This window comes from Trematomus bernacchii, unplaced genomic scaffold (genome assembly GCF_902827165.1).
Source record: "Trematomus bernacchii unplaced genomic scaffold, fTreBer1.1, whole genome shotgun sequence".
Classification (NCBI taxonomy): domain Eukaryota; kingdom Metazoa; phylum Chordata; class Actinopteri; order Perciformes; family Nototheniidae; genus Trematomus; species Trematomus bernacchii.
Genome location: NW_022987973.1, coordinates 138,712 through 165,688, shown reverse-complemented (window position 1 = coordinate 165,688; position 26,977 = coordinate 138,712). Strand labels below are relative to the sequence as shown.

At 42.2% G+C, this 26,977-nt stretch overlaps 1 protein-coding gene across 1 annotated transcript in view; it reads left to right on the top strand.

The window, feature by feature from the left end:
• Nucleotides 1–15,110, top strand: part of LOC117471708 (potassium/sodium hyperpolarization-activated cyclic nucleotide-gated channel 1-like) — a 69,581-nt gene extending 54,471 nt beyond the window's left edge. Inside the window, exons 6-8 of the mRNA XM_034116901.1 lie at nt 137–377; nt 11,091–11,255; nt 12,925–15,110. Of these exons, the coding sequence (XP_033972792.1) occupies nt 137–377; nt 11,091–11,255; nt 12,925–15,110 (2,592 nt within the window). The remainder of the gene's footprint in view (nt 1–136; nt 378–11,090; nt 11,256–12,924) is intronic.
• Nucleotides 15,111–26,977: the final 11,867 nt, after the last annotated feature.

The following is a 26,977-nucleotide window of genomic DNA, read 5'->3' as shown; positions in this document are numbered from 1 at the left end:
TCAGAAAAAAACTAAGACATTTCGACACAGCTGACATTTCTTGCTGTTTTAATATCCTCTTTTATCTAAAAATTGTGACAGGCCAATGCCTTTTTCTGCTGTTCTCGCTAACTGCTGTCTCTGTGTTTTCACGCAGGAAATCATCAACTTTAACTGTCGAAAGCTGGTGGCGTGCATGCCTCTGTTTGCCAACGCCGACCCCAACTTTGTCACCTCCATGCTAACCAAGCTGAAGTTCGAGGTGTTCCAGCCGGGGGATTATATCATCAGGGAGGGCACCATCGGAAGAAAAATGTACTTCATACAGCATGGGGTCGTCGGCGTACTAACCAAAGGCAATAAAGAGACCAAGCTGTCAGATGGCTCCTACTTTGGAGGTAAGACGAGCTGGCGCTGCACCAGAAACACAAAAGGTCACAGACACACACATCTTTCTGCGGGGCTTAAATCTGCTCTGTTTTAATATTAATAATGCTGTCCTTTGGTACCTAGCGTTTGGGTAATGCTGTTCTGGCTTTGATATTACCTCGACGAGAGCATGAAGTGGTATTTTGTGCAGTGTTTGTCTGCTCACTTAAAATTCTGCTTCATGGTTTATGCAAGACTTTTCTCTTAATTCACATCATGAGCTGTCTCTTAAATGTAGGGCAAACGCAAATTAAGAAAAAAGTACTTGCTGCAGTGCAAATTAAGAAATATGCATTCAAAGGTCAAACGGGTCCGACAGCTGTGAAATTACATGCTATATGAATTCTTAAGACTTGTGCAATAACCCAGAGTTGTTATGTACTCAACTCGTCTTATGTTCTTAATCAGGGTCAGATAATGCGGACCCTCTCATGGTCCCACAGAGTCTATGACACATGTAGGAGACAATGCTGGCATACTGCCCTCACCAAATGCCAATTAATTTACCAAGTGACAGCGTATCATTTGGACTACACTGTTAAGTAATGAGAAATGGTGGCAGAGCATTTAACAGCACATGACCTGCCTGTGGAAGTGTAATTACGCCTTGCCTGCTCAAGTCCATCTCCATGCCCTCTCTCTGGGGGGTTCCAGAGAAGTAATGAAAAGATGGCAGGCAATCTATCTCTACACATGCCAAACCTAATCAACATTTTAGACAACATGGCCCCAGCTCTCTTCAGGCCAGGGCCATGTTGTCCAAAATGTTTCCTCCTTGGCAAGGCAGAATTGAGACTTAAAGAGAGCTCATACATTTCTTTCCAGCACAAGCTCCACGGAAATGACACAGTTTGTGTGACAGCTCAGACATTTGGCCAAAAAAAGAAGCTAATTAAGTGCATTAAGTAAATGCATCAGATTTGATTTTTTCTTTGCTTCCTTGAGTAGACAGGAGTTATTTTACTCTGCAAATGCTCTGGTTTTTGATCAGAAACTGGCTTGCTGAATTTAATCTTAAGCCTTGGATCTGTAATTATGTTCCCCTTTTTGCGAGGGACAACGCTTCGGACTCCATTATCCTGTGACTATTCCTGGCTGTGCCACTCCTCTGGGGGGGGGGGGGGGGGGGGGTTAGTGAGGTAAGCCTAGAGCCACTGGGAGTTTGTTACCAAACACGAGTTAGTCATTCATGAAATTAATTGGTGCAGGATCAGCACAGGGAGTATGTGGCACATGTGAATCTCAGTGTGGCTGTCAGTATCAACAAACAGGAAGTCTGAAATGTTTTTTACATCATGTGCAGAACACGAGGGCTCGCTGCACGTGCACGGCTATGTTCTGACTCTCCGTTGTGCTTGTGGATGTGGAAGCATGTGAAAGTAGTGCAGCAGCCTTTCTGTTGTCTTTTCTTTTGTCAAACACACTCAGCTTCAGCAGGTTCCAGTTTACAGTACAGCAGATGGCAAGCTCATCAAACTCAAGCACCCTAACTCATTTCATTCATTGACTACCTGAATTATTTACACAATTATATACTCCACAGTCTGCTCCAGTTTGTTAGCTGTTGGATTGGCTCGAGCCAGAGAGCCTAAAGTCTAAAGTGGACACGACATGTCCTGGATGGGAGCGTCGGCTGGGCACACAGCGATCTAGTGGAGAGGGGAAATGTAATGTGACTGCGGTACTAACGCCAAGGGATACATGGATCCCTGCCAAGCCCGCTCTCTGGATGCTGCTCTGGGCTTGGAAAGAAAACATGCACCCTCCACCCCTCGCCTCCACTTCCCTCTTTCTCTCCTTATAATTCAGTATTGAAACACTTATCTGAACAGCATCTCCGCTGCCCTCTCAGTGCCCAGACAGAGCAGGTTATTGTGTTGTTAGAGTTCATCCTTTGTTGCCTGCAGAACTTGATGTGATGCCAGGGCTGACTGTGCCTTTTTCTTGTATGGGGCAGAGCTCAGTGACCTCGTGGTGGCCCCACTTGCCAGTCAGGGGTGCTTATCAAATACAGCCTTAGATTGCCCCCCTAAGATGGCTCACTTTGCTTCTGAGTGAGTGACTTGTAGCGGCTCTGTGAGTGTGGGTTAAGGAGGAAAGTAATAGAGTCAGAGAGTGGGAGTACCAAGTTATAAGGGGAAATAAGTTGACTGCAATCTTCCGTGTCATCTTTTTGAATGGTGATCTTTTTATCCGTCATCTCCTCAAGTCCAGGGTCAGGGAAGTAAAACTCCATTTTCCTCCCTCTTAGAGCTCAGACATGGCTGTGCTATAGAGCTGTCAAATGGCCACCCTGACTGAGTGAGTCAGTGAGAGAGGCTGGCAGCAGCAAAGGACCAGGTAATCCTCCTGGTCCTTAACCCAGTTAACACCTCTGCTCCTCTTGTACTGAAGCAGCATCAGCTGAAGATCGAGGCACCGTGGCCGCTGACGAGTGACAGAATGGGGGATATGAAGATGTATGGAGGGGTCTTTTATAACATAATGACAGGATGATGCAGTGTTCTCCTATGATGTATGATGTGATAGGACACACTCCATTGTGAGACATGGTTTGGCTGCCTCAACCAAACAGGGTGCAATGCAGGCGCCTAGATAGGATGATATAGTGATGCCACAAAATACACTTTATGTAAAGACAAGCAAGTATGTGTGGTGCAGTTTGAAGAATAAGAAGTACAACGTGGGAGGATATTAAAGGTTGTCTTTTACTTTTCCAAGCATACTAACAGTAAAAGCTTCTAATAGCGCCCATCTAGAAGAGGGGTTATTAATACTTTTTTTTCACTGAGGTCCACATACAGAAAAATATACGACTGCCTGGGCCACTCACTAGAGGAGAGGTATATTGCCTCATAAGTTAAGTAATAAATTAGCAAAATCAATCAAATGTAGCTAAATGTAGCTTGATAATTTAATATGACAAGTGTAAGTGGTGCTATTAGGATTGGCAAAAGAAGAACTAGAATACAATGAAATGCAGGAGGTTAATTAAAGTTATAATTTAGTGTTCAAAGCAATACTCAAAGTAAAACCTTTTTTTAGGATATTTGTTAGTAATGACTTGAAAAGTACAATATGCCTTTGTTACTTCACGATTATTGAACAACAAAAGAGTTGATTTCCTGATTTGCATCTTTGTATTTAGATAAACATCTTCTCGTCCTTGAAGCCTGTTTTATTGTGTCTTTGCTGCCTCACTTATATAATCAGCCTCAGTTAAGGGAGGGGAAAAGAGACAATGTAATGTGACGGGACCTTAGCATTAGCTAGAATGGATGTTTCAAATCAACTTGGCCAATTTTGCGCATGTGCTTCCTATCCCAAGACGATATGCTAACCCTAAACATGTGTCCCTCCTGACCATCTGCTCTCACATTTACCCAACAGCCACAGTGCAGAAAAAAACAAAAATCCTTTACCTTTGCATGCTAGCCAAACATAAGGTGTTGCGCAGCTATGCTAATGCTGTGAGGGAGCGAGCATGGCATGTCACGGGGAATCAGGCAACCCACTGGGAATGTTTGAAAGGTTAGAGAGTGTCCCCTCCGTGGGCTGGGGGCCGCGTCAGAGAGCGAGATGGGAGCTGACAGCGGGACTCAGATTCCAGGTGAGCTTTGCCAGAGCAGGCTGCAGGACATACTTTATCACAGACATCACTGCAGTCCTGCTCATACTCATTAATTCCCATCCATGCACACTTAGAAGCAAAGAGGAAGGCAGGTATGCACACACAGAATCACATGCAGATACATGCACACCGAGACCTATTTAAAAAGCACATTTAAAGGCCAACATTTGCATTCCCTCAGATTCATGCAAAGGAGTATCTTCATTCACACGCACACTTTAAAGTGGCTCTAGAAACACTCCCTTCTCGGCTAAAGATCTGTGATTATGATCTGGGTTTGGTTCAATATCAGTGATTTTCATCAAAATAATATTGCCAAACTGTCCCCTTTATGGTTGTTATAGTCAGTGTTCGAATTACCCATTTGTTTTCGGGGGAGCCCTATTTTTCAGTGCACATCCTGCTACTAAATATGTCACACGCACGCTCTGTTGACTGGCGCAGATCAATTGCTATAAAAACATTCTGCACCATTGAGTTTTTGTAGGAACATTACAGCAGGTAGCTTTCTGTATGACATTTCTTCTTTGGCAATCATATAGGCAGACCTGAAAGATGTATATGTTTCCTGCATTAGATCAACATTGATTGCCAATACCTTGTTTGGTAGTACATATTTTTTTCTCATCTCCGAAATCTCGGTCGCTTTTTCGTGTGCCTGGCTCTTATGGTGCTTGTAAATCTTTTTCCGCAGGTTATTCTGTTGATCACTGCTGACTTTTCCCTGAATCCATTCTTGTGAAAGGTGCACTCCGGTGGATTTTTCTGCGAGCGGCAGGGAGACCTCTTTGCAAATCTCACATCCACATTTTTAATTTTTTATGAAAAGCCATGGATACCTTTCATTCCACTCACTCCATCTTTTCTGTGTCCAGTTAAAAGGCAAGTCATGGGCATCGTCAGGTTCGCTAGTGCAGGTGGCGCCGGCGGCTGTGGCCGTTGTTGAAGCCTCTTCAGGCTCCGCATCGGCAGGCCTCTCCCTCTGTGTGGAGCTGTCAAACTCAACCCTAACGCCGCTTACAGCCGGCCAACTAAAAGTTGTTCCGTTCACGTTCTCATTTTTAGACTCCTTCGCTTCTTTGCTTGTGAATCCAAAAGCTGCGCGGCTTGGCTGTTTTCGTTTCGCCATATTTGTTATTACAAAGCCAGAGTTAAAAAAATATCAATATGAACATTTCAAATACCGCGCCGGCATCATGGATGTATAATAAGAACTGGATACAGCGTGAGAGGCGGGGCCTCATTTTTTCCTATGAGAGTTGCTCATTGGCGCATGAAGACAAAATGGCCCAACTTTTGAGAGAGCGAAACGTCACAGATTACCCGTCATGCCCATGGATGTATAATAAGAACTGGATACAGCGTGGGAGGCGGGGCCTCGTTCATTCCTATGAGAGTTGCTCATTGGCGCATGAAGACAAAATGGCCCAACTTTTGAGAGAGCGAAACGTCACGAAAGTATTCATATAACCATATAATCCGTTCTTATTGTGCATCCATGGGTAAAGGTAAAACTCATGTAGTACTGAACACGTCACATGAACGTGCCGGGCGGCGCGGTCCCGTGGGTTAGATCCGCGTTCATAATGCTGAGGAAAATAACTCTCAGAATAACGTTATTAGCACATTTTACAACTTGATGACCGAATGTTTTTAATAAGGGCTATACAAATGTTCATATTGGGTAGTTTATTTAGTTTAAAAAAAAGTATTATTATGTAGACGGTTACTCTTTGGGCATATGGTATTTATAATGTAAAGACAGTACTGCACACGAGGGGTTTCATTCCTTTCTTGCTTTCTCTCCCACACACTCTCACACACCCAGACATATTGCATAGCACGCATTCTGCTCTCCACTTTCGAGAGCCGTTGCAGTGACTCGAGGGAAACATCTTTTCAGTAAGAGCCCAGGACACGTGGGCTGCACCATCCAACAAAAGACCAGTCATGTGTGATCCTCGCACTGAGGTTGCAGCACTTGACGTCATATCCCTCCTTTCCCTGAGCGGCATCCAATTTTAATTAGTGTAATTTAATTTTGATGAATGCATTGTCACTTAAGTGTAGAAATCATGATGACTGTGGCAGAGTAACTTCCCTTTAGTGCACAGATGTAGTTTTTCTGGAAACTAAGACATTTCAGTCAGACAACTCACGTGTTTCTTTATATGTTTATTAGAAGCAGCATATAGTTTGAGTTTGGCATCTAGGCTCGGGCCTCATCACTCCACAGATTTACAAAGAACATTGAGTGATGATTAGATACTGTAACTATCCCCCAAGCCTACAGGTGGAAGCTGGGGTGGTGGTGGGGCAGGCAAGCAGCAGCAAGTGAACGCATCAGCAATGTGACAGACCAGCAGCATAGCGAGGCAGAGGCAGGAAGATCTGGCAGCTTAAATAGAGCGGCAAGTTCAGGAGATTGTGTTTGGTTGGTTGTAAGAGAGACCCGTCATGTGATAATGTATCATTGGCGCTCGAGTTGACTGCCTGAACTAGCTCGCAGGCTTCGCCCCATACTGTATGTGTGTGTGTATTAGTGTTAGCATCAGCGCTAATCAGCCAGTCACAGTTTTGGGAACAATCATAACTAGGCCGGATGAAGTCAAAGCAGACGAGGACATCATGGGGAGGACGGAAGATTTTTCATGGAGACCTTTAAAGTTCAGAATAGCATATTTTGTCTGTACTTTTTTACTCATTATTGTCCTCCATAGTTCTCCTTTAGAATGGAAAATGAGATTGAATTCTCAGTTTTCTTGTGTCTGTGTTATATTTTCTAATTTGAGCTGCATAAGCCCACAATTTCAGGCAGACTATGAATCATCATATTGTTGTTGAGATCCACACAAAAATGTGTTATTCTAAAAACGGCAGTCTTAGAAAAAATACAAACGCCCCTTACACAAGACAGGCAGAGCGACACCAACTAAGCCTGTCCTTCGGTATAATTTCGTACAAGATTTGGGAAGAATTGCTATGAGTCACAGGAGATGTGAGCAAGCTGTAGGAGTAAAGCATTCATAAATAAATTGAATGTAACTCTAAAACCATCTGCAAAAGCTGTCTAGAGTTGAACTGTGCAGGATTGGCTGACCTTGAGGCTATGTCAACCCAACTGTCGTAAAAATATTATATTCCAACAATAGGTTATGTATTTGTTGTACCAGATGACTTTTAGATTCAATAAAAAAAGTAATGGTTTTATGGTTTTATACCAACACAATAAAGGAATGTTCTTGAGAGAATAAAAACGGAGATAAATGAAAAGCTGAAATCAACTGTGTGGGTGTAGAAACATAGTATGCCGGATCTTTAATGCATTTCCTGCAACATTGTGTTTATTTTTATGAATAATACTAAAAAAGAATAAAATATATCATAAAGTAAAAATGACAGTTAAAAAAAGACTTTAAAAAGGTCTATTTTAAACGTGTCAGCAGAGCTTGCATATCTAATGTAGTCTGGCAGGAGTCTCGGAGCGTAGTAGCTAAAAGCAGTTTCTCTAGGAAACCTCAAAACACCAGCATCAGAGGAACAAAGCACTCTTTTTCGTGGATAAGGAGTTAAATATCTAGGTTGGTTTTTTACGTTTCTTTTTTTAACATAGCTCCTAATCTACTGCTCCAGACGCGGGCCCTGCCGTGGATTTTTCTCTCATCGCTTTTGTTTCTGATGGCTTCTCTTGCTTTCTGTTGGACAGTTAGAGGAGGCCAGAGGCCAGAGGGCTCACGGCCTCATCTTGGCAGTGTGGGCTTCATCCAGAAAGCCACAGGACAAGAGGATTTAATACAGAGCTGCGATGCTCCTCTCCAGAGGGGATTATCAGAGCAGTGCTGGGGGAAATGGACCCCCAGCACTGCTCCATCCAAGGCTGCCCCACTTGCACTTACTTACAGTACACACACACACACACACACACACACACACACACACACACACACACACACACACACACACACACACACACACACACGCACACACACACACGCACACACACACACACACACACACACACACACACACACACACACACACACACACACACACACACACACACGCACACACACACACACACACACATGCACACACACTGCAGAGCATGGTATTTTTTGCTCTTTTCCATTCACACAGCTCTCTTGGCCATTGCCCATTCACCCATGCTCTCTCTGTCACATTATACACACTCCAACCCATTGCACATAACTTTATATGTACAGTACATTGTGCATTCACCCCTGCTCTCTCTAAAATGCATACACGCAAACATTAACACACTGCATATGTTTTTCTGCTTCCTTAAGAGTACATATTGCTCATTCTCTGTCAAGTCAATTCATGCATTTTCCTTTAGTGGTTGCCCTATCTCATTTTTCAAACCATCACACACACACTGATAACCACTTGTGAGTCAGTGAATAGAAAAATGTCCTGTACAATTGAATGTAATCCATTACAAGCTATGTGCAGTGAATTATATGTACTATAAGTGAACCATATAGTGTTGACACTGATTTGTGTTTACTCAGCTCTAATGTAATTTGTGATACCACTGGTAATGGTGTTTTTTATTGAGAGGTGCTTTTGCAGTACATCGACGTTTACACTGCACTCAAAATGCAAGTCATATCAGGGATTTCTTTGTTGTATTTCCAGGTTTGTTGTTTTCTTTTCATTCACTGATGAAAGAGTGCTGCTTGATCTTCATCTTGTCAGAGAAAAGATGCAAAATGTGTAGTTGAACATTTATTTTCAGGAAGAAATTGGGAAGTTTTTAGAAAGATGATCTACACATAATGTTCTGGTGCATAACGTTTTTAAGTAGATCAAGCAGGAGTATTTTTTATCAGTGTATGGAAATAAACAAGAGCCGTACAATACAAATATTGTGACACTTGTCTGCACTATTTATATATATCAGAGGACTGCGAGAACATCTCTCAATGTGATAAAGCCATTTGTCTTCAGTGTAGTACAGGTGTTTATATTTTTGTTCACAGAGGATAAGTTCTAACATATCGCTCTTTCACACTTCTTGTAACACGAGGTTCAATTTCTGTCTTTATTCCCAGACATGTCACTACATGAGGTCCATGTGTGAGCGTAGAGGTGGCATTTCATGGCGCTGCGGGTTTTTTCCTTCTATGTAGCATTTTATGGTCCCTACTCCCTTGCCAGTGGGAGGAGAAGTGCAGTAGGGGGAGTGTCAATGGCAATCGAGCAGCACAGTGCAATTTTAGAGTCAACATCGACAGCATTTTGTGCAATCCACCCTCTCACAGTAGGTGAACCGTGCACTGCAGCTGGCTTCCATTAAAGATCACACTTTTCCCCATGTCTTACTTTTATCTTTCTCCTACCTGTACACATTTCACAGATTTGCAGAATCTTTCAGAGATGCTGGGTTAAGGGGTGACACTTAAATATCTAGTGCTTAACAGCATCTGTCACCGACAACAGCTAGCATGCTGTGGCTAATTAACTGAAAGGCTTTCCCTCTCAGTTAATTATCTCCTTATGCAGCTGCCTGATACAGATATCCTTTATAGAAAGTTTTCATCTGCAGTTCCTAACGCGACTGCTGTGCTTTGTCAAACTGCAAAAGACCACATGGATACATTTTGCACAAACATTAGCAGGCTGTTACACAAACTGTTGTGTAAGATGTTAAGCTATGACTGATGAAAAACATGATGTTTTGGAACAAAATCATGTCCTACGTCATGTATTAGGTCATTGTCAAGTTGTATTATATTTAACCAAGACTGTTTCCATAACCTTTGCCTTCTTTATGAATGTCATGCATATAGGTTGAGTGTATCATCAGAAAACAACAGCGGTGTTTATAGCAGTCCACATTAATGTGTAGGTTTTGTTAATGTCTTGATAAGAGCACTGCTTAGAGAAGAGCTGTCCTGATTGGTCCTGATTGCTACTAGCCCCCAACACACCCAGGCTCAGTGACAGCATCATGTTTTATCACGCACCCACACACAGCTCAATGTCATCATGCCCACATATAAAAACATTTCCCCCCCAAAAATTGGGTTAGTCATGTTTTTGATTAAAGCCGACATTGCCCCATACTGTGTGAGGAGCCTCTTGCTGTGGCTGCAGGTCAGGCACATGTAAATACAAACCCAAAACACTAGCATTTTTTGTGCAAAAGGGGAAATGGGACAATGGAGTTGTTATGTTCAGAGAGTCAAACTATGCATGAGATTTCTGGAGATATGTTGGATGAAAAATTCTTTACAAATTTGATTTGATGTAGGCTTCAAGGGGGCGAGGAGCAAAATGCATTCTGCGGGGGAATGGAGAGCATGTGTGTGCGTAGATGACCTGGAAATGGGTTTTTCTCAGAAAGAGGGAGTGTGACAGTAAACACAGGAAGGGAGGGTAGAAGATGGGATGAAAGCTAAAGAGAATAGACATTAGGGAATGTGTGTACATACGCATGGCACACATATTTAAGTCAAATTCAACAAACATATAAATACACACCTACAATATAAGCATATAATAAATGTATATAAATATATAAAACATTTTGTATATAACGTTTAAATGAGATAGACTTAATGGTCACTATATTATCCCATACTGCCTTGCACTTACGAATGAAACACTGGCATGCATTCATTTGTGTACATGTTGCACACACGCAAACACTGGCACCAACATTGACGCCACCAACTTGAATGCATGTACATGGGATATCTGCATACAGTACACACACACTTGCACAGACACACACTGTCTCTGTGCCAGAGCTCTACGGCAGTGCAGCTTGTTTAATGGAGCATTATTTTCCTGAGTGGGCATGGCAGATGAGGGCTGGCAGACCTCTAAGCTCTGAAAATAGTATTAAGTGTCTCATCAATGGATTACAGAAATGTTATAATGCTTAACAATGTAAACAAGCCAACTCTTGAGTTCATGTTTTGCTTAAAAAGTGTTTTACTTTGTCCCTCAGCATAAAAACAGGTCAGCCTCTGGGTTTAACTTCACTACATTACAATCTTTGTTTGCTGTTTATTTATTGCAGAGATTTGTTTGCTGACGCTGGGCAGAAGGACAGCCAGTGTCCGAGCGGACACCTACTGTCGCCTGTACTCGCTGTCTGTGGACAACTTCAACGAGGTGCTGGAGGAGTATCCCATGATGAGAAGGGCCTTTGAGACGGTTGCCGTGGACAGGCTGGACCGTATTGGTAAGACAATTAAATCTAAACGACAACTTCAGAGGGAAGTCTTGAATATTTGTTTGAACTTTACAAAAGATGCTACAAATCGTATTTTTTAAATAAAAAAGCATCAGTATGTGTCAGAAATTAGCAACCTTGAATATCTATGTAAAATATTTTATATTTGCAATTAAAGCTTTCAATTAATCCTCTTTAAGCCATTCAGCATATCAATGAGTGGTCTTCCCTATGTTAGCAGGCGTGATGTATCTCTGTTTTATTATATATATTAACTCACTGACACTGATATGAACAAGACAAAGATTTCAATTTACATCCGAAACTTTAGGGCTCTAAAAACTGTCAACACTGATACTCACGACTGAAATTACTTTCAAAGTCATCTGCATATAAACATGCAGATAGAGCTCTGGTTTTGAAATCCCTGCATGACTTCTCTCACGCATACAATTGATATTCTTTCCATATCCATTGCTGTTCCCAGGCTCAGCCCGAGTAGATGAAAAATTCACAATGAAAGGCACGCCTGTATCATCACTCAGCCCTCGCAGCATGCTCTGTTTTATCCTCAGCTATGTTTAGAATGGAAGATAGAGAAACTGCTTTAGGGGGTCTCTTTGTAGAAAATGGCCGCTTTTGAGAGATGTGGTGGGCTGATAGTGATGTTTCTGTGGGATAGTCTCCGCAAACGTCCTTTCTCCTGGCCTTGATGCTTATGTACACCCTTCTTCCATAATTAAGTCACCCACACAGCAATGATCCACAAATTAATTACCGTCTTGATGGACTTTGCACAATCTGATTGGAGGTGTGCAGATGATAAAGGGTTAGGTAGTGCCAGGGTCAAGCTGAAAGGAGATACAATACCTCCATGCAACATCTCCACTAATCTTCCACCAGTGATTTCAGAAAATGGAGAGATTGATCCGGGCCTAATTGCATTTACAGTATCCTCGGTTTTCAGAGCCTTTTGTTAGCACCAAATTGAAAATTGCAGTCATGTGAATTAACCCTGTCAACGCTTGTGTGACCATTCAAAAATGACTAATGGACTTCTGCGGTCAGAGTTGCACACATTTCTCTAGGAGTTTGGGTCAGCAGTTAGTTGCCTGTCGTAGTGACGCATCTCTTGTCTGTTTGACCTTGTGCTCAGCTCACAAGGACTTCTGAGAATACGAGTACTTAAGGTGTTATGAGGTATGCTAATCCCACGACAGCTTTTTCAGAAAAATAAGATTTCAAATGTATCCCTGATTCTTAAGATGCGCCCCGTTGATATTACCTTCCAATATCAGGAAATAAATAAGACAGCAACGATATATTTGTTGAGCCATTATCACAGTGAAGTTCACACTCTATTACCGGTTGAACCTGCATCTTTCATGTTACCTAAAGAATCCTAGCAATAACTAGTCAAACATTCAACGCCTACACCTTCTGCTGTCATTCTGAGATTCTGTCTCCGGGTAGTTTTCATTTTCTCTTATCTCTTATAATTTCTCTATCATTCCTTCCTTTTTCCAACTTGTGATTTTCAGGTAACTTTTTTATTTATACTTTCATGGCTTTTCATTTTCTAGATTCTTCTATTGTGAAATATTGTTGGAGTGGTTACTCTAATACACCCAAACGTCAACCTGGTTTCAAATAAAACATTTTGTGTTTGCTTTTACAGGCAAGAAAAACTCCATCCTGCAGCACAAGGTGCAACACGACCTCAATTCTGGTGAACTCAACTACCAGGAGACTGAGATCATCCAGCAGATAGTGCAGCATGACAGGGACATGGCCCACTGTGCCCACTTCTTCCAGAACGTCCCACCCCAGCCTCCTTCACCGACCCCGGTCATCTGGGCCCCCCTCATCCAGGCCCCTCTCCAGGCAGCAGCCGCCACCACCTCAGTAGCCATTGCCCTTACTCACCATCCCAACCTCCCACAAACTTTTTTCAGGCCTCCGGTTTCTCTTCTGGGGTCCTTAAAGGATCCTCCAACCCGGTTTAAGAAGTTTCCAACTTTTGTTCCTCCATCCACAGCACCTGGGTCTGCTGGGGACTCTCCTTGTAGCACACCCTCTAAACTGCACTCTGGGTCGGACATGCCATTGCTGGCCTCTTTTCGGGCCATGCACCCGATGTCAGGTACAGGGGCAACTGGCTCTAGCCAACAGGCCTCAGGTAGCGGAGACCAGCATGGACCTATTGTTACTGGCTCTGGGTCCAGTAGAGGAGGGGCCTCTGCCTTCCCATTTGGACCAAACTTGTCCTCTGGTTCACCTTCATCTAGTATGGCCCAGCTACACCCACAGCCACAGCATCAACAGCCGTTTCGCTCCAACACCCCACCACTCTCAAACCTCTTCCGCCAAGGATCTACAGGTGGAAGCACAGGGTCAGGAATAAGTGGAGGAGCAGTTGGACCCTGTGCTGGAGCGACAGGGTGGTCTTCAGGTGGAGCTGTTGGTGGTTCTGTAGAAGGAGCAACAGGAGGAGACACTGCTTGGGCCGGAGAGGACTTTACAACAGGGCCACTCCCAGGGGCTCACTTTGGGTTGCGGAGAACTACTGGCAGATTTGTAGTAGAGATCTCAGGGGAATCATTTGGAGGGATACCTCAAGGATCAGTGGGTGCAGGGACAATAGGAGATAGAAGGAGATCACTCGTAAGAGCTTCTGGGGGATCAGTAGGAGGGTCTTCTGGGGAATCACTGGAAGTAGCAACCACTGGAGGTTCCCTGCGAAGAGCTTCTGGTGAATCAATGGGAGCAATTTCTTGGGCATCCACAGTAAGGGATACTGGGGGTGGACTTGCAGTGGTTTCAAGTGATTCAATTGGGAATCCTGTAGGGACATTGGGAAGGTCTTCTGGAGGAGCCACAAGTAGCCATATAGGAGGAGTTTTAAGTGGACCCGGGTTAGGGATGATAGGACATATTGGCCAAACAGCAGGAGGGGCATTTGGGAGCTATATAGGCGGGTCTACATCTTGTCCCATAGGAGGGACTCATGGTTCCTCTCGTTGTCAGAGTCCTATATCTACCGGCTCGTCCAGCCCAATGCCTGGTCAGCCCCTCCAAAGCCAGCCCCCTCCCAAGCCTCCTCAGGTGGCTCCTTTGCAGCAGTTTGCAGGGGGAGGTAGGACTACCCCTGGCTTAAATATCTTCCATTCCCCCACACATGGCTCCCCATCCTCAAGCAGAGGACAGTACACCCAGCAGCCTGTCGAGGGCCCCCCATCTTCCCATGGCCATTTTAGCTTGGCAGGCCTCCATTCTGGCCTACGTCCGCACCAGTTGTCCCTTGAGAGGTCTGCACTGGCCTCCCTTTGCCAGTATGGTTCAGCCAACGCCTCCCCCTGCCTTACCCCTGTGGCGCCTAGCCCTACTATTCAAAGCCCAGTGGCTGGCAGAACTTTCCACTACAGCGACCCCTCAAGTGCCACAGGATCCCACAGTTCTCTACTCATGCCTCAATCTTCCCTCCCTTCACAGCCTCTAAGCCAGCCTCATGCAACGGGGAGAGATTCTCCGATGGGACGTTTTTCCGAGGACCTCAAGCTTTTATACAGTTCGCACCCGTCTCTGCCCCAGGAAGTGGCCCAGGCCCTAGGCCATGTTACTCTTCCCACTTCTGTGGAGCCTGGATATTACCCCTCACCCTTTTCCTCACCAACTCTTGTGCCCAAACCCCGTAGCTCAGTGCCAGGGCGCATGACTCCTCCAATCCAGATGTCTCCGGGGCACCCTCACCAGACTCTGTCCCCTGGGGCGTCCCCGGCCTTGCCTCTACGGAGGGCCTCTGCTGCCTACTCATCAGATCTAGAACCTCAAACTGTCCGCTCTAAACTCCCGTCCAATTTGTGAGGATTGATCACACCCTCCTGTGCTCCTCCAAACTGAAACGCACACAAACTATCTCCATGTGTGGCACTTTTTTCTTTCGGTCTTCAAGACTTCACTGTGTTCCATCCTTTCATTTTGACAAGTTCTTAACAAATTACTGCAATTTAAAAGACACTTTACCGGGTAACTTGGAGCTATAGAATATAATATATTTATTTTATGATTTGTCATATTTTGTATTCATACATACTGTATATAGATAGAGATATATTTAAATGATAAGTTAATCAAGGGACTAGGAGGGTGTGAAAAATATCTCAATTTAAAGGAAAGTCATTTTGTTTATTGATATAACTATGCCAAATTCATCTGGTGATGTTAAGGGAGACAATTAAATTGACTACTCAATAATACTCTGTTTTTTTCTGCAGGAACCTATGCACTAATACCTGCATGTATAAATGCTTTTTGTGTGTTTCAAAAAAAAAGATCGACATTTTTAGCTAAGACGATATGCTTCGAGACAGACTCTTCTACCATCTCATACAGGATCACATATTGTTGATCCTTAAATGTATCTATTAGATTGTACTTATTTATCCTCTGTATAAACGTTTCAAAACATAATGAGGGATGAAAAAGAGATTTTTAGAAAACCCCAAAATACTTTTTCCTGTTGGATAATAATTCACCTCCTTTTGGCCCGTCAATCCTTGTTTTATACCATTTTATCGTAATTATAATAATTCAGTTTTTTGAAGCAGGAGGGAGAGGGGTTCAACGAGCTGCCCTCTATCTAAATATTAAGAACAGTATGTGAGCGACTGTCTTTCTGCAGAGTCCTTGACCATGTCCTAAGAAGCTCACTTTGTCTTCCAAGATCATGACACTAATTTGTGTCGAAAGCAAGATGTTTTCTTCCCAACTGTGAGTAACTGTTAATGTGAGTGTTTGTGAGAATGAGTGAGGGATACAGTCTGATGCAAGAAAATTATCATAAGGATGTTTGCCTTTTTCACACAAAAACTATGACTTCCATTAACAACAGCTTGTTTGTTACATTGTGTAGCATTCAAAAACAATATTACCCCCCAAAACTAGACTTTGCAGGTCATACAATACACAGAAAAACTTGTTGAAAGGGAAATATGCCTCTTAATTTTAATTTGTGCATTACTTCTTCCACTGTAGCTGCTATGTGATCAACATAAACATTATTCCTCATTGAAGGCCAGTGCTGAGTTTGAGATGTTGAATGTACACTTGCTATAATGAAGTACTGTAGCTATCGTGGGTGCACTCAAGGCTTTGTGCCCCAAGGCTTGAAAGACTGTTCCCCAACTAAAAAAAGGTAATTGGTTTAATGCCTTTGACAGACGTTTCCATCAGCAGCAATTGCTCCTGCCAAAGTGTCCTTTAGCAAGACACGGAGGTCGGCTTCCACTTCCACTCTTTACTCCATTAAGTGCTGTACCGCTGCTGTAACTCTGAGGGAAATGAAGGTTCAAGGAAGACTCTGAAAAGTATGGGCTCAGAACAGTCTCATAATGCACACATGCACACAGAAGGATTCACACTTGTATTTCATGATCCGCAAAAGGATTCACACTTGTATTTCCGGATCCACACTTGTGTTTTTCAATGCACACACAAATGTGTTCCGTTTCATGTACATGTAAATAAAATCCAAATACAGAAAAAAGTTTTACATATGTATTTTTGATCCTCACATATTTGTTTTCCGTTTAAAACCCCTGCACCTACAAACACAAACCGCTTTCTGTGCATGGATCGCTGTGCATTCGTGTGTGGGTTTTTTGAGACTCCCCTGACGGTCACCCGATTCGTACTTGTAATTTTTTCTATCTATAGCCAATCAGATGTCTCCTCAATTCTAAGCCAATCACATGAGCGCGTCCCCACGAGGGTATGATTTATTGCGTTCATGACACTTCATATACGCATTTTGCGCTGTCCGGAGCAGGGTTTCCGCGGACAGAATTTAATTTTACCGGACAAATTTGAAACTTACCGGTCATGTTTCAATAATAATAATAATAATAAGAAGAATTGTGTAGCAGAGTTTCCGATAGCAGGTAATTACCGGACTATGACCGGATATGGCTAATAACACGGGAGTAAGGATCATCTCTTTTCCTCTCTCCCTCCCTCTCTCCTGACAGCCCGTCAGTTTCTCATGCAGCTCGCTAAAACTTCACTCGTGTTTATGTCCATATCGATCAGATCCAGCTCTCCTGATCGGCCTTTATAGAGAGCACCGATCAAACTATTAAGAGTGAATATCAGCCGATAATGACCGGCGGGGCTCCCCCCCGTTGACAGTTCACTGTCTAGCACTGGCTTCGTAGTGCACTGATCGATTAGGCTAAGCTAACCTGTAGCTGCTCCCTCCACACTCACAACAACTTCATACAGACATAAATAAAGCAGCTGTATTCGACATACAGGAAACACACATTTAAAACGGTTTTGCCTGCCGTTTTTATGTACACAAGCATTAATTAATGGTTCGGAAAGTGGCACTGTACCTTAATAATATAAAGGCTTGTATTTGCGTGCATTTCCTGCTCGGAAAGTGGCAATGTACTGAGAGTGGACGTGTCCTGAGATTAGCACCTGCAGGCAGGCTCCATGGACCTGTCAGCTCCGGACAGCGCAAAATGCGTACATGAAGCGCTACGTCATGAACGCAAGAAATCTACCCTCGCGGGGGCGCGCTCATGTGATTGGCTTAGAATTGAGGAGACATCTGATTGGCTATAGATAGAAAAAATTACAAGTACGAATCGGGTCACCGTCAGGGGAGTCTAAAAAAAAACACACACGAATGCACAGCGATCCATGCACAGAAAGCGGTTTGTGTTTGCAGGTGCAGCGGTTTTAAACGGAAAACAAATATGTGAGGATCAAAAATACATATGTAAAACTTTTTTCTGTATTTGGATTTTATTTACATGTATATGAAACGGAACACATTTGTGTGTGCATTGAAAAACACAAGTGTGGATCCGGAAATACAAGTGTGAATCCTTTTGCGGATCATGAAATACAAGTGTGAATCCTTCTGTGTGCATGTGTGCATTATGAGACTGTTCTGAGCCCATAGAAAACCATTGGTTTGGGTTTTGTCACAACAAATTATTGAAAGATTTAGACTTCAGTTTTGATGGTATTACTGCAGGTATCTGTAAATTGATATAACATACTATGAGCAAATCTATGTTTAGCTGTTTGCTGAAAACAAAATTGGGAATAAGTCCATCATATATTGATTTAGAATCTGGTAGCGCTGTCAAAGAGCCTCACAGTGGTCGGAGAAACTGAACGGTGGAGGGAGGTATCAGTGAACTCCCAGAGGACAGGAGCAGTGATATGCTTCTACATGTTTGTTTGAAGCTCATCACCAGGAAAGACCCGGGTTCCACTCAGACAGCTGAGTCCCTAACTCAGTCACAGCACTCAGCCACAGCAGACTAATTTGACAAGACATGTTTGTAATCCCTTGACCCTCACAGGCTTCCATGGACTCACGCACAGAGGTGCACATTGACCACGCTGCCCCCTCATTACAGTCCCTCTAATAAGGTATAGCGACATGACATGACACGCTGCTGCATGTTTGCCCATTCACAGACATGCACACAACAAGAGCACACATTAACCACTCAAGTAAAAATTAATTATAAACCCCTCTTTTTCCTATTTTATTAAATATATCTTAAAGTGAATTTGCTGTTCTTATCCCTTTTATATAATGTAGGCTTTTTGTTGAAGCTGTGAATACTTACTAAAGAACCTTTGGAGTACTTGGATATTTAAATAACTTCTACCTTTTTTCATTTATATTATGGATACATATATATATATAATTAATGAAATATAATTTTTGATCAAAACAACTTGTTCAAAGCAGAAATGTGCATCACTTTACTCATCAATATCTACCCTTCATTGTCATTCAATTACAACATCTTCCATCTAAAAGGAAATCCTATCTGCCACTGCTTTTAACACTGTTGGTGTTGTTTGGATAACTGGCCAAATGTAGAAATTGTATTTATGTCAAGATTAGAAAAATAAACAACTATAGTATGTCCATTTATGATCTGGATTACTGGTCATGTTAAAATGTAGATGTCAGCAAGCTTTTAATTACATAATTACTCTTGAATTAGAAGATATAAGTTAAATCAATAATTGATCAAAGCTTTCATTTGGATACCTGTGAGTTTTTCATGGTCTTCATCACAGATGGATCAGGCCTTACTAATGAATTGAGCAGTATTTTTCCCAAATCTGTACACATTTTCAACATGAGAAGAAAACATCTAACTGAAAGGCTGGGAAACACTGACAATGGCTTTGCTTCTCAAGCCTGGGACTCATAACAGAAAATCAAGACATTGAACTGTTCCACCTCTAAAATACAGATTGTCTGCACACTCTGTAGGCGTTAAAACCTTGGTCTTCCTGTACCTGATAGCCTCGCGCTGCACAAAAGCAAACAGATTGCTTTGCCTCAGCACATCTGGAAATATTTTCTTCACAATATGACATTATTAAAGCGTGGAGTTGGAGAACAGTTTGAAGCGTGTCTCCGAGTCACAGGTGAATGATGTAGTTGGACTTTTAGCCACAGGGAAGACCAGTAGACAGACACTCTGGGGTACCTGAGAGGAAGTGGATGTTTTTCCACTGTGCTATCGAACGGACGGATATGAGGGAAAGCTTTGAGCGTGTGTGTGTGTGTGTGTGTGTGTGTGTGTGTGTGTGTGTGTGTGTGTGTGTGTGTGTGTGTGTGTGTGTGTGTGTGTGTGTGTGTGTGTGTGTGTGTGTGTGTGTGTGTGTGTGTGTGTGTGTGTGTGTGTGTGTGTGTGTGTGTGTGTGTGTGTGTGCGTGCGTGTGTGTGTGTGTGTGCGTGGTGTGTGTGTGTTTCCCAGGGTCGATGGTTGGGGCTGAACGGGGAACAGGGAGGCACAAGTCATAGCTTAGGGACAGATAGACATTGGACAGCGATTGATTAGTTGTCCTGAACTTCGTCTGGTCCATTAACACATATAAGTGGTTTAGGGGAGGAGGTTGGGTGCAGTGTATCAGCTGATTCTGTCACTGTCAGTTACACAGCTGACACAATCTGCATGATGTCCCGTTTTATACGGGCAACCATCTTGGCAAAATCTCCCGTTTTGGACTTTTTATGCAAGAAAACTGCCAACTTTAATACAAATTAGGCAAAGCAGTTTTTGATTGATGACCATGCAGCTTTTAAATTATGTAACGTCGATGAAAAGGGGTCCCGTAGTAATTGTATCAACTCAAAGAAGACCATGTAATCCTTCACTCTCTGTGAAAACATGAAAATAACCACAAATGGAGTAACAAGATTTTCCCCTGACATCAATGTTTATTCTTCAAAGGGGATTTGCTATTTCTATCCTCCCAGACTATTTGCTGCTGCCTCATATGTAGCGTAATGTAGTGTAGAGAGAGGTTTTTTTTAAAAGAGGAATCAGCTGGGAATTCGATAAGGAAGCTTTGAGACGTGTCTTTTGAGAGGAGCGAATAAAGAAGAACAACTGTGACTCACTCGCTCATGCTGGGAGAACTATTTTCACGACATCTCCCCGTGTCACCCATCTGAACACAGGAAGAAAACGGCAGTGTGAGAGCATCAGAGCAAAGAGCAATAAAGGGCAGTTAAAGGAATATGACAGCTGCTGGCATTGTGCCCAAAAGCTAGTCTATTCAGAAATGAGCTCAATAGAAAAAGTGGAAAAGCATCTGTCTTTTGATCCAGCAAGGTATCATTGTTTTTATTTGGATAACTTGCTTTAGTATGAATGATTTCCTTTGTTTTAACTGATTTAGGTCAGGGCTACCTAGTTGTAAGAATTAGACTGTCTATTTTGAGTTAAAACAAAGGAGAATTCATATAAATGTATAATGTCTGGCAGAAGTTATTGGTGTTTAGCTGTCCTGTTGCTGGCCTTGCAGTGTTGTTAAGCAGACAGCAGGTTTTTTAAGTTGCTTCAGCTTCAGTACCCCCCCCCCCCCACCCCATTGCAAAGCTTTAGATGAGCTCCACATGTTACCTCTGTCTCATTTCCAAAATCAAAGCAGCATTTTCACATGTTGTTTGTAGCACTTCCAATCCCACTGCCTAATCTTAGCATCCCTCTCCCCCCCCCCCCCCCCCGTGAATATGTGTAGCTGAATCAGCGATGCACACTAACAAAATCATTTGCTGTGATTGAGGATTAGATGTAGCAGCAGTGGAATCGAACCTGCAATTTCTCCGGGGAGAAAAATGCACGTGTTGTTGTTTTTTTCCCCGAGGCCCTCGTTATTCATTCATGACCACAAATCCCTCCCACCTCTCCACACACGCTCAATTTCATTCGTACAAGAGCACCAGAATCAGGTGTTCCCTGTGACAATGTACCTCAGAGTGATTGGATATGATATGAAGATTGCTATATGTGGTGAAAAGTTGTGTTTACCGTAGCGTCTAATATGCTGCTGCTTCAGTGAGATGGAATAACAGGACAGTAATGTTATTTGGATCACAAAGTGAGCTGTGTTACCTGGATATTACCCAGTGTTACCTGGATATTACCACATTAAATGGTATTAGGTATCCCTAATACCATTTAATGTGATATTAGGGATACCACATTAAATTCACACTAAGACTTCATCAATTAAAGATCCTTCAGGGTAACAGCACTGTACAGCTAACTGGCAGGAGTCCCTCTATCTTCGATTCATACTATTTTAAGCTTGATCACATTTCAGATTTGACAGGGTTTTGTAATCTAACAAATATACAAAATAGAGGCTTGAATTTGGTTCATTTTTACATTTTTCCACATGTTTCTCTACTGGTTGCAGCTGGGAAAAGCCTGTGTTGAAGCCAAAGGTGATGCTGCTCTTCACTGGATGAGTTTAGCGGGACATAAAGTGCACGTTCATACATTTGGAAAGATGAGGGTTTACATTCAAATCATCTTCTCAAAGCCATCCTTCATTTGCTGACGTGTGTACTATTATTCCACTTAATCTGACGTTGGAACATAATGTGGACAAATTACGTACTTATACAGATTTATATATTTCCTTAGGACCTATTTATATTTCTGTATTTATTTTAGAGTCTCTTATTAAGTGATGTCATTGCCATAACTGATATTGATAAGCAATGTTCACCAATTTGTGTGTATGTACAGAGTTCATAACATGTCCCATGATTTTTAAAGAAACATGCCATTTGCATTGTATAATCTCTCTACTTTGGTGCGGCGCAGGAGTGGGGACGTTTTCGTAACATGACACCAAGACTTTCTACCTGAAGGTTTGACATTTTTGCTTCGTGGAGACTGGTACAACACTTCTTACGAGGACACGCAACCTTTTGGGGAGGACAGATTTTTGACTGCTTTGCTATTGATCAATGGATATCTATTTTTTCTGCTTTAAACACAGGAACTATGGGGAAACAAAGCAATAAGGGAACTGTACAGGTGTGGTGTGACTGGATGTGTACCTGCGGGACATTGCACTGACTCACAGAACAAACCACACACACACTGTAGCTTGTGGTTTGTGTGGCGGTGAAAGGAGTGGAGCAAAAACTGCATTGTCGATAAGCACACATACTGGATGAAATAAAACGGTATAGAATAAAATATAAGGTACACATGCCTGGAGTCTTTCTTTTCCTCTCTGTTAACATACAGCATGACATAGCACGATGCAATATGTGCATGTCTTTAGGGCATTCTGACATTGTTTTTAATGTGGGTTTACCTGTGTGCGCAGCTGGCAGTGGTGGAAGGAGTACTTAGCTCTTTTAATAAGGTAAATGTATTAATAGAACAGTGTAGAAATACTCTTTTACAAGTAAATATCTGGCATTCAAACGCTCCCTAATTAACATACAAATGATTAGCATTAGAATATACTTTAAGTACCAAAACTAAAAGTACTTATTATGCAGAAGTCTTTGTAATATATATATAACATTACTGGATTCTAATAATGGATCCATTAATGTAATACACCATTTTAATTATGCAGCTTGTAAAGATGAAGAAAACCTTGTGACTTTTAATACTGCAATGTTTGTACGTCATAATTAATTTGTCTGCTTATTTGTATTAATACTATCAACCTGCAAAGTATCTTGTCAGATGAATGTAGTGAGTAAAAAGTTAAATCTGTATAAAGTGGAAATATGTAAAGTACCTCAGAAATGTACTTAGTTATTTTTGCAAAATTCATAGAATATTTCTGGATTCTTAATGTAAAACTCAATTTGAATCAAAACCTCAGGACTTTTAATACTGCCATGATATGTTAATCTATTATAGTAAAGTCATAATTCATTAGTCTGCTTTTTTGTATTAATAATTTCAACCTGCAAAGTAACTAATCTTGTCAGATGAATGTAGTGAGTAAAAAGTCAAATCTCTGGTGGAAATACTGTAAGTAAATTAAAGTACCTCAAAAAGGTACTTAGTTATTTTTGCACCACTGGCAGCTGGATGCATGAAATGATGAGTATTTTTCCTCCATATGTGAGAGGTGTCAATAAGTGTTTTGCATACGTATTCCCTCTCAGATGCACACAGAGAGCGGTCCAGAGACAGGTGAGGCTCCTGGATGCTGTAAATGTTGGCAGACTGTAACAAACAGGACAGTCTGCGTCTGCCCCTGTGAGCACTCGGCCATCTGCTTCATTAGAATTCCCCCTTGAGGTAACCTTCCCTTCCCCAAGAGCAACTCATTGCAAGTGAAGGGCTTTGTTTTAGATTGTCTATTGTAATTACACATTATTCTGCCTGCTGAGAGGAGAGCAGAGGAGCCGGCTTACTTCTGAATCCGATGGAGACAAAAGAGCACACAGGAGCGTGGTGAAAACGCTGCTGCCGCCACATGAGCCTCCTGTACGCGGCCTGTGTGTGTGTGTGTGTGTGTGTGTGTGTGTGTGTGTGTGTGTGTGTGTGTGTGTGTGTGTGCGTGTGTGCGCGTGCGCGTGCGTGCGTGCAGCGGGCCATGATCAGCGAGGTCATGGTGGCATCCTCGCTGTGGATGTGTCTCTGCTGCCATACATGGACGACCAGCACTAATGCCTTCCTCTGCAGCATCTGGGATAATCTGCTCTAGTTCTCCTTGGGTCACACTCAACAGTAATTAATCCTACCATTACCCTGCAGGCCTCAGGGTTAAAGAACTGTAAATGCGTGTGTCTTAAGTTTTCTCCTTCCTCCAGATAGCCCCTTTCAACTTCACGCTGGTGTCTTGCGGGAGGGAGAAAGCCTCGACTGTTACATAAATTAAAATGTTGTGACATTTGAGAGGGACATGGGGATTACGGTGGATTTCAGGGAAACTTGAGTGTCCAGAAAGATCTGGATCAAAAGTAGAGTTCTTATGTAAATGCAATATTTAAAAAAGCCATTATCTTGTAATTGCATCCTACTTTTCTTTCTTTTCTCTAATCTGATATATGTTTGTTTTAAGGGAAATGCCTTTACTTTTTCCACATCTTCTAACGCCTGTAGCATGCATGCCTGGCACTTTATTTTTTGGCAGCCCGGGCCCAAGAGCACTCAGAGACACACACAGTAACTAGCACATCCGTATTAGTGCATTTTTTCCACTAAAGCCCTGCCGTCAAAGCCTTTTGACATCTGCCAGTTTGTTCACAAATATTGTCCAAATGCCAACTTCGCAATGCTCCAGCTTTTCATGTGCATACTGTAGCTGAAGTTTTATTTTTGTGTCATTGTGTATGTGTGTTTCCAAGCATGTGTGTGACCCTGTGTTCTTGTGTATAACTCTGGGGATTATGTTCATGGAAGCATACGCATGGATAACATCAGAAAGATGGCCACAGGTTTCCAACCTGATGTCCCCACTCCGCCAACCCCCCTGCCCAAAAAGCTCAGGCCCTCTGCTCGCTGCTTCACTCCCCTGCTGAAATATCATGATGGTCAGAAATGGGCCATATGTGCCCTACTTAGAGTTAGAGGAAAACACTGACCTGTGAGGGTGAGGATAAGGAACTAGAAAATGCATTTCCTGCTGAACATGCGTGTGAATGCTGTAAACTGTGTACATTTGTTGCTGAATTTAGCTGAAAATGCAGAAAAAGCTGAATATGTTATTAGTTGAATGGTCTCTGTATCTGCTTTTAGCTACAAAAACCAAGTAAGTGTGTTGCTGAACTTAGCAGAGAAATTCAGAAAAGTTAAATGATTTGAAACAAAATTGTTGCAGCTCAAATGCATTGCAATGACTTTGTTGAAAACTTGAAAGTAAAAATTGTTGAAGAAGCTTAATATTTAAAGGAAAAGGTTTAAAAAACGTATAAACAACAAAATGTCCTGAAATAGCTGAATAATTTAAGTCAACATGGGTGTGGAAGCATGTTCCAATGATTTGCTTTGACTGTGGCTTTGGCCTACTGTCACTGTTATCATTTGGATCACAGTGATCACTTTAATAATCCCTTTAATGGTTACTTGAATGATCCACTACTATCTCACTACTAGTAATAAGCAAAAGTAAACTCCTGTGTAGGAGCCATTTTATGGGTGTTGTTGGCATGTCAGTTTATTTAATTTATATATATAGTGCAATACTATTTTGAACACTTGGTGGTGGGGTTTAGCTGCACCGGGTGTATAAAAGGGGTCATAGGTGACCGTAAAGGACGAGGACACAGGAGGAAAGAGCATACTGATTCCACCAGCCCTGGCAGATGCTCACCACAACCATTGACTGTATAATTAAACCTTGGTATGTAAAACGCTAAATAAACATCATTCTAAACTGCAGCAAAGGACTGGAAAATCATCTCTTTGTGTCTGCGTCTGGATCACTCCAGCCCTCCTGTGAAGTAATGGCAAAAGGATATAGGACATTGGAACATTAAAATTGCCATTACAACCTGGATTAAACCAAAGTCAGATGTATTTAGAAATCTTCAGGTCATTCTTTTGAGCAGATTCAGGTACCTCTCCTTGCATGCCTTTCTCACCCTTAATCCACTAGCTAATGAGACTTTTCCCATTTTTCCTGATTTAATATAAAGACCAGACTTTCCCAAGTTGACCGCTATTGAAATCAAATCAAATCAAACTTTATTTGTATAGCCCAATATCACAAAACATGTTTGTCTCAGTGGGTTTTACAGATTAAAAACTAACAACAACATTGTATATGATGGAGTTACAGCAAAATGAGAAGACAAGATATGTGTGGAATACAAATAGAAATAAAACTAAATAAAATAAGATACAACAAAAGACAATAAAAATACATAAAACCTTCAAATGAATTACCATAACAATAAAATAAAAATGAATACCATCAAATGCCAGCTCTAACTGAAGGCTTTCTTAAAAATATAGGTCTTCAACGCACCCTTAAAAGTTTGGACACTCTCTGCCTCTCTGATTAAAACAGGAAGTTGGTTCCAGAAAGAGGGAGCTTGGTAGCTGAACGCGCTGACTCCTGATCTTGTTTAGACTCTGGGCACCACTAACAGACACCCTGGGAGCATAATGTTCTAGACGGTTATAAATGCATGAATGAGTTTTTCTGCAATGTTTTGAGTCAGGATGTGTCTGATTTTTTTGATATTGCGGAGATGGAAGAAGGCAGTCCGTGAAACGTGCTTTATATTGAGATTTGAAGGACAAATCTTCGTCAAAGACAATGCCAAGATGTTTTACTGTGGAGCTGGAGGTCAAGGTAATACCATCAATAGTAGTTATGTCAATTATGGCATCATTTCGGATTTGTTTGGGGCCAAGTAAAATTACTTCAGTTATGTCTGTGTTAAAAAATAAATAGTTGCA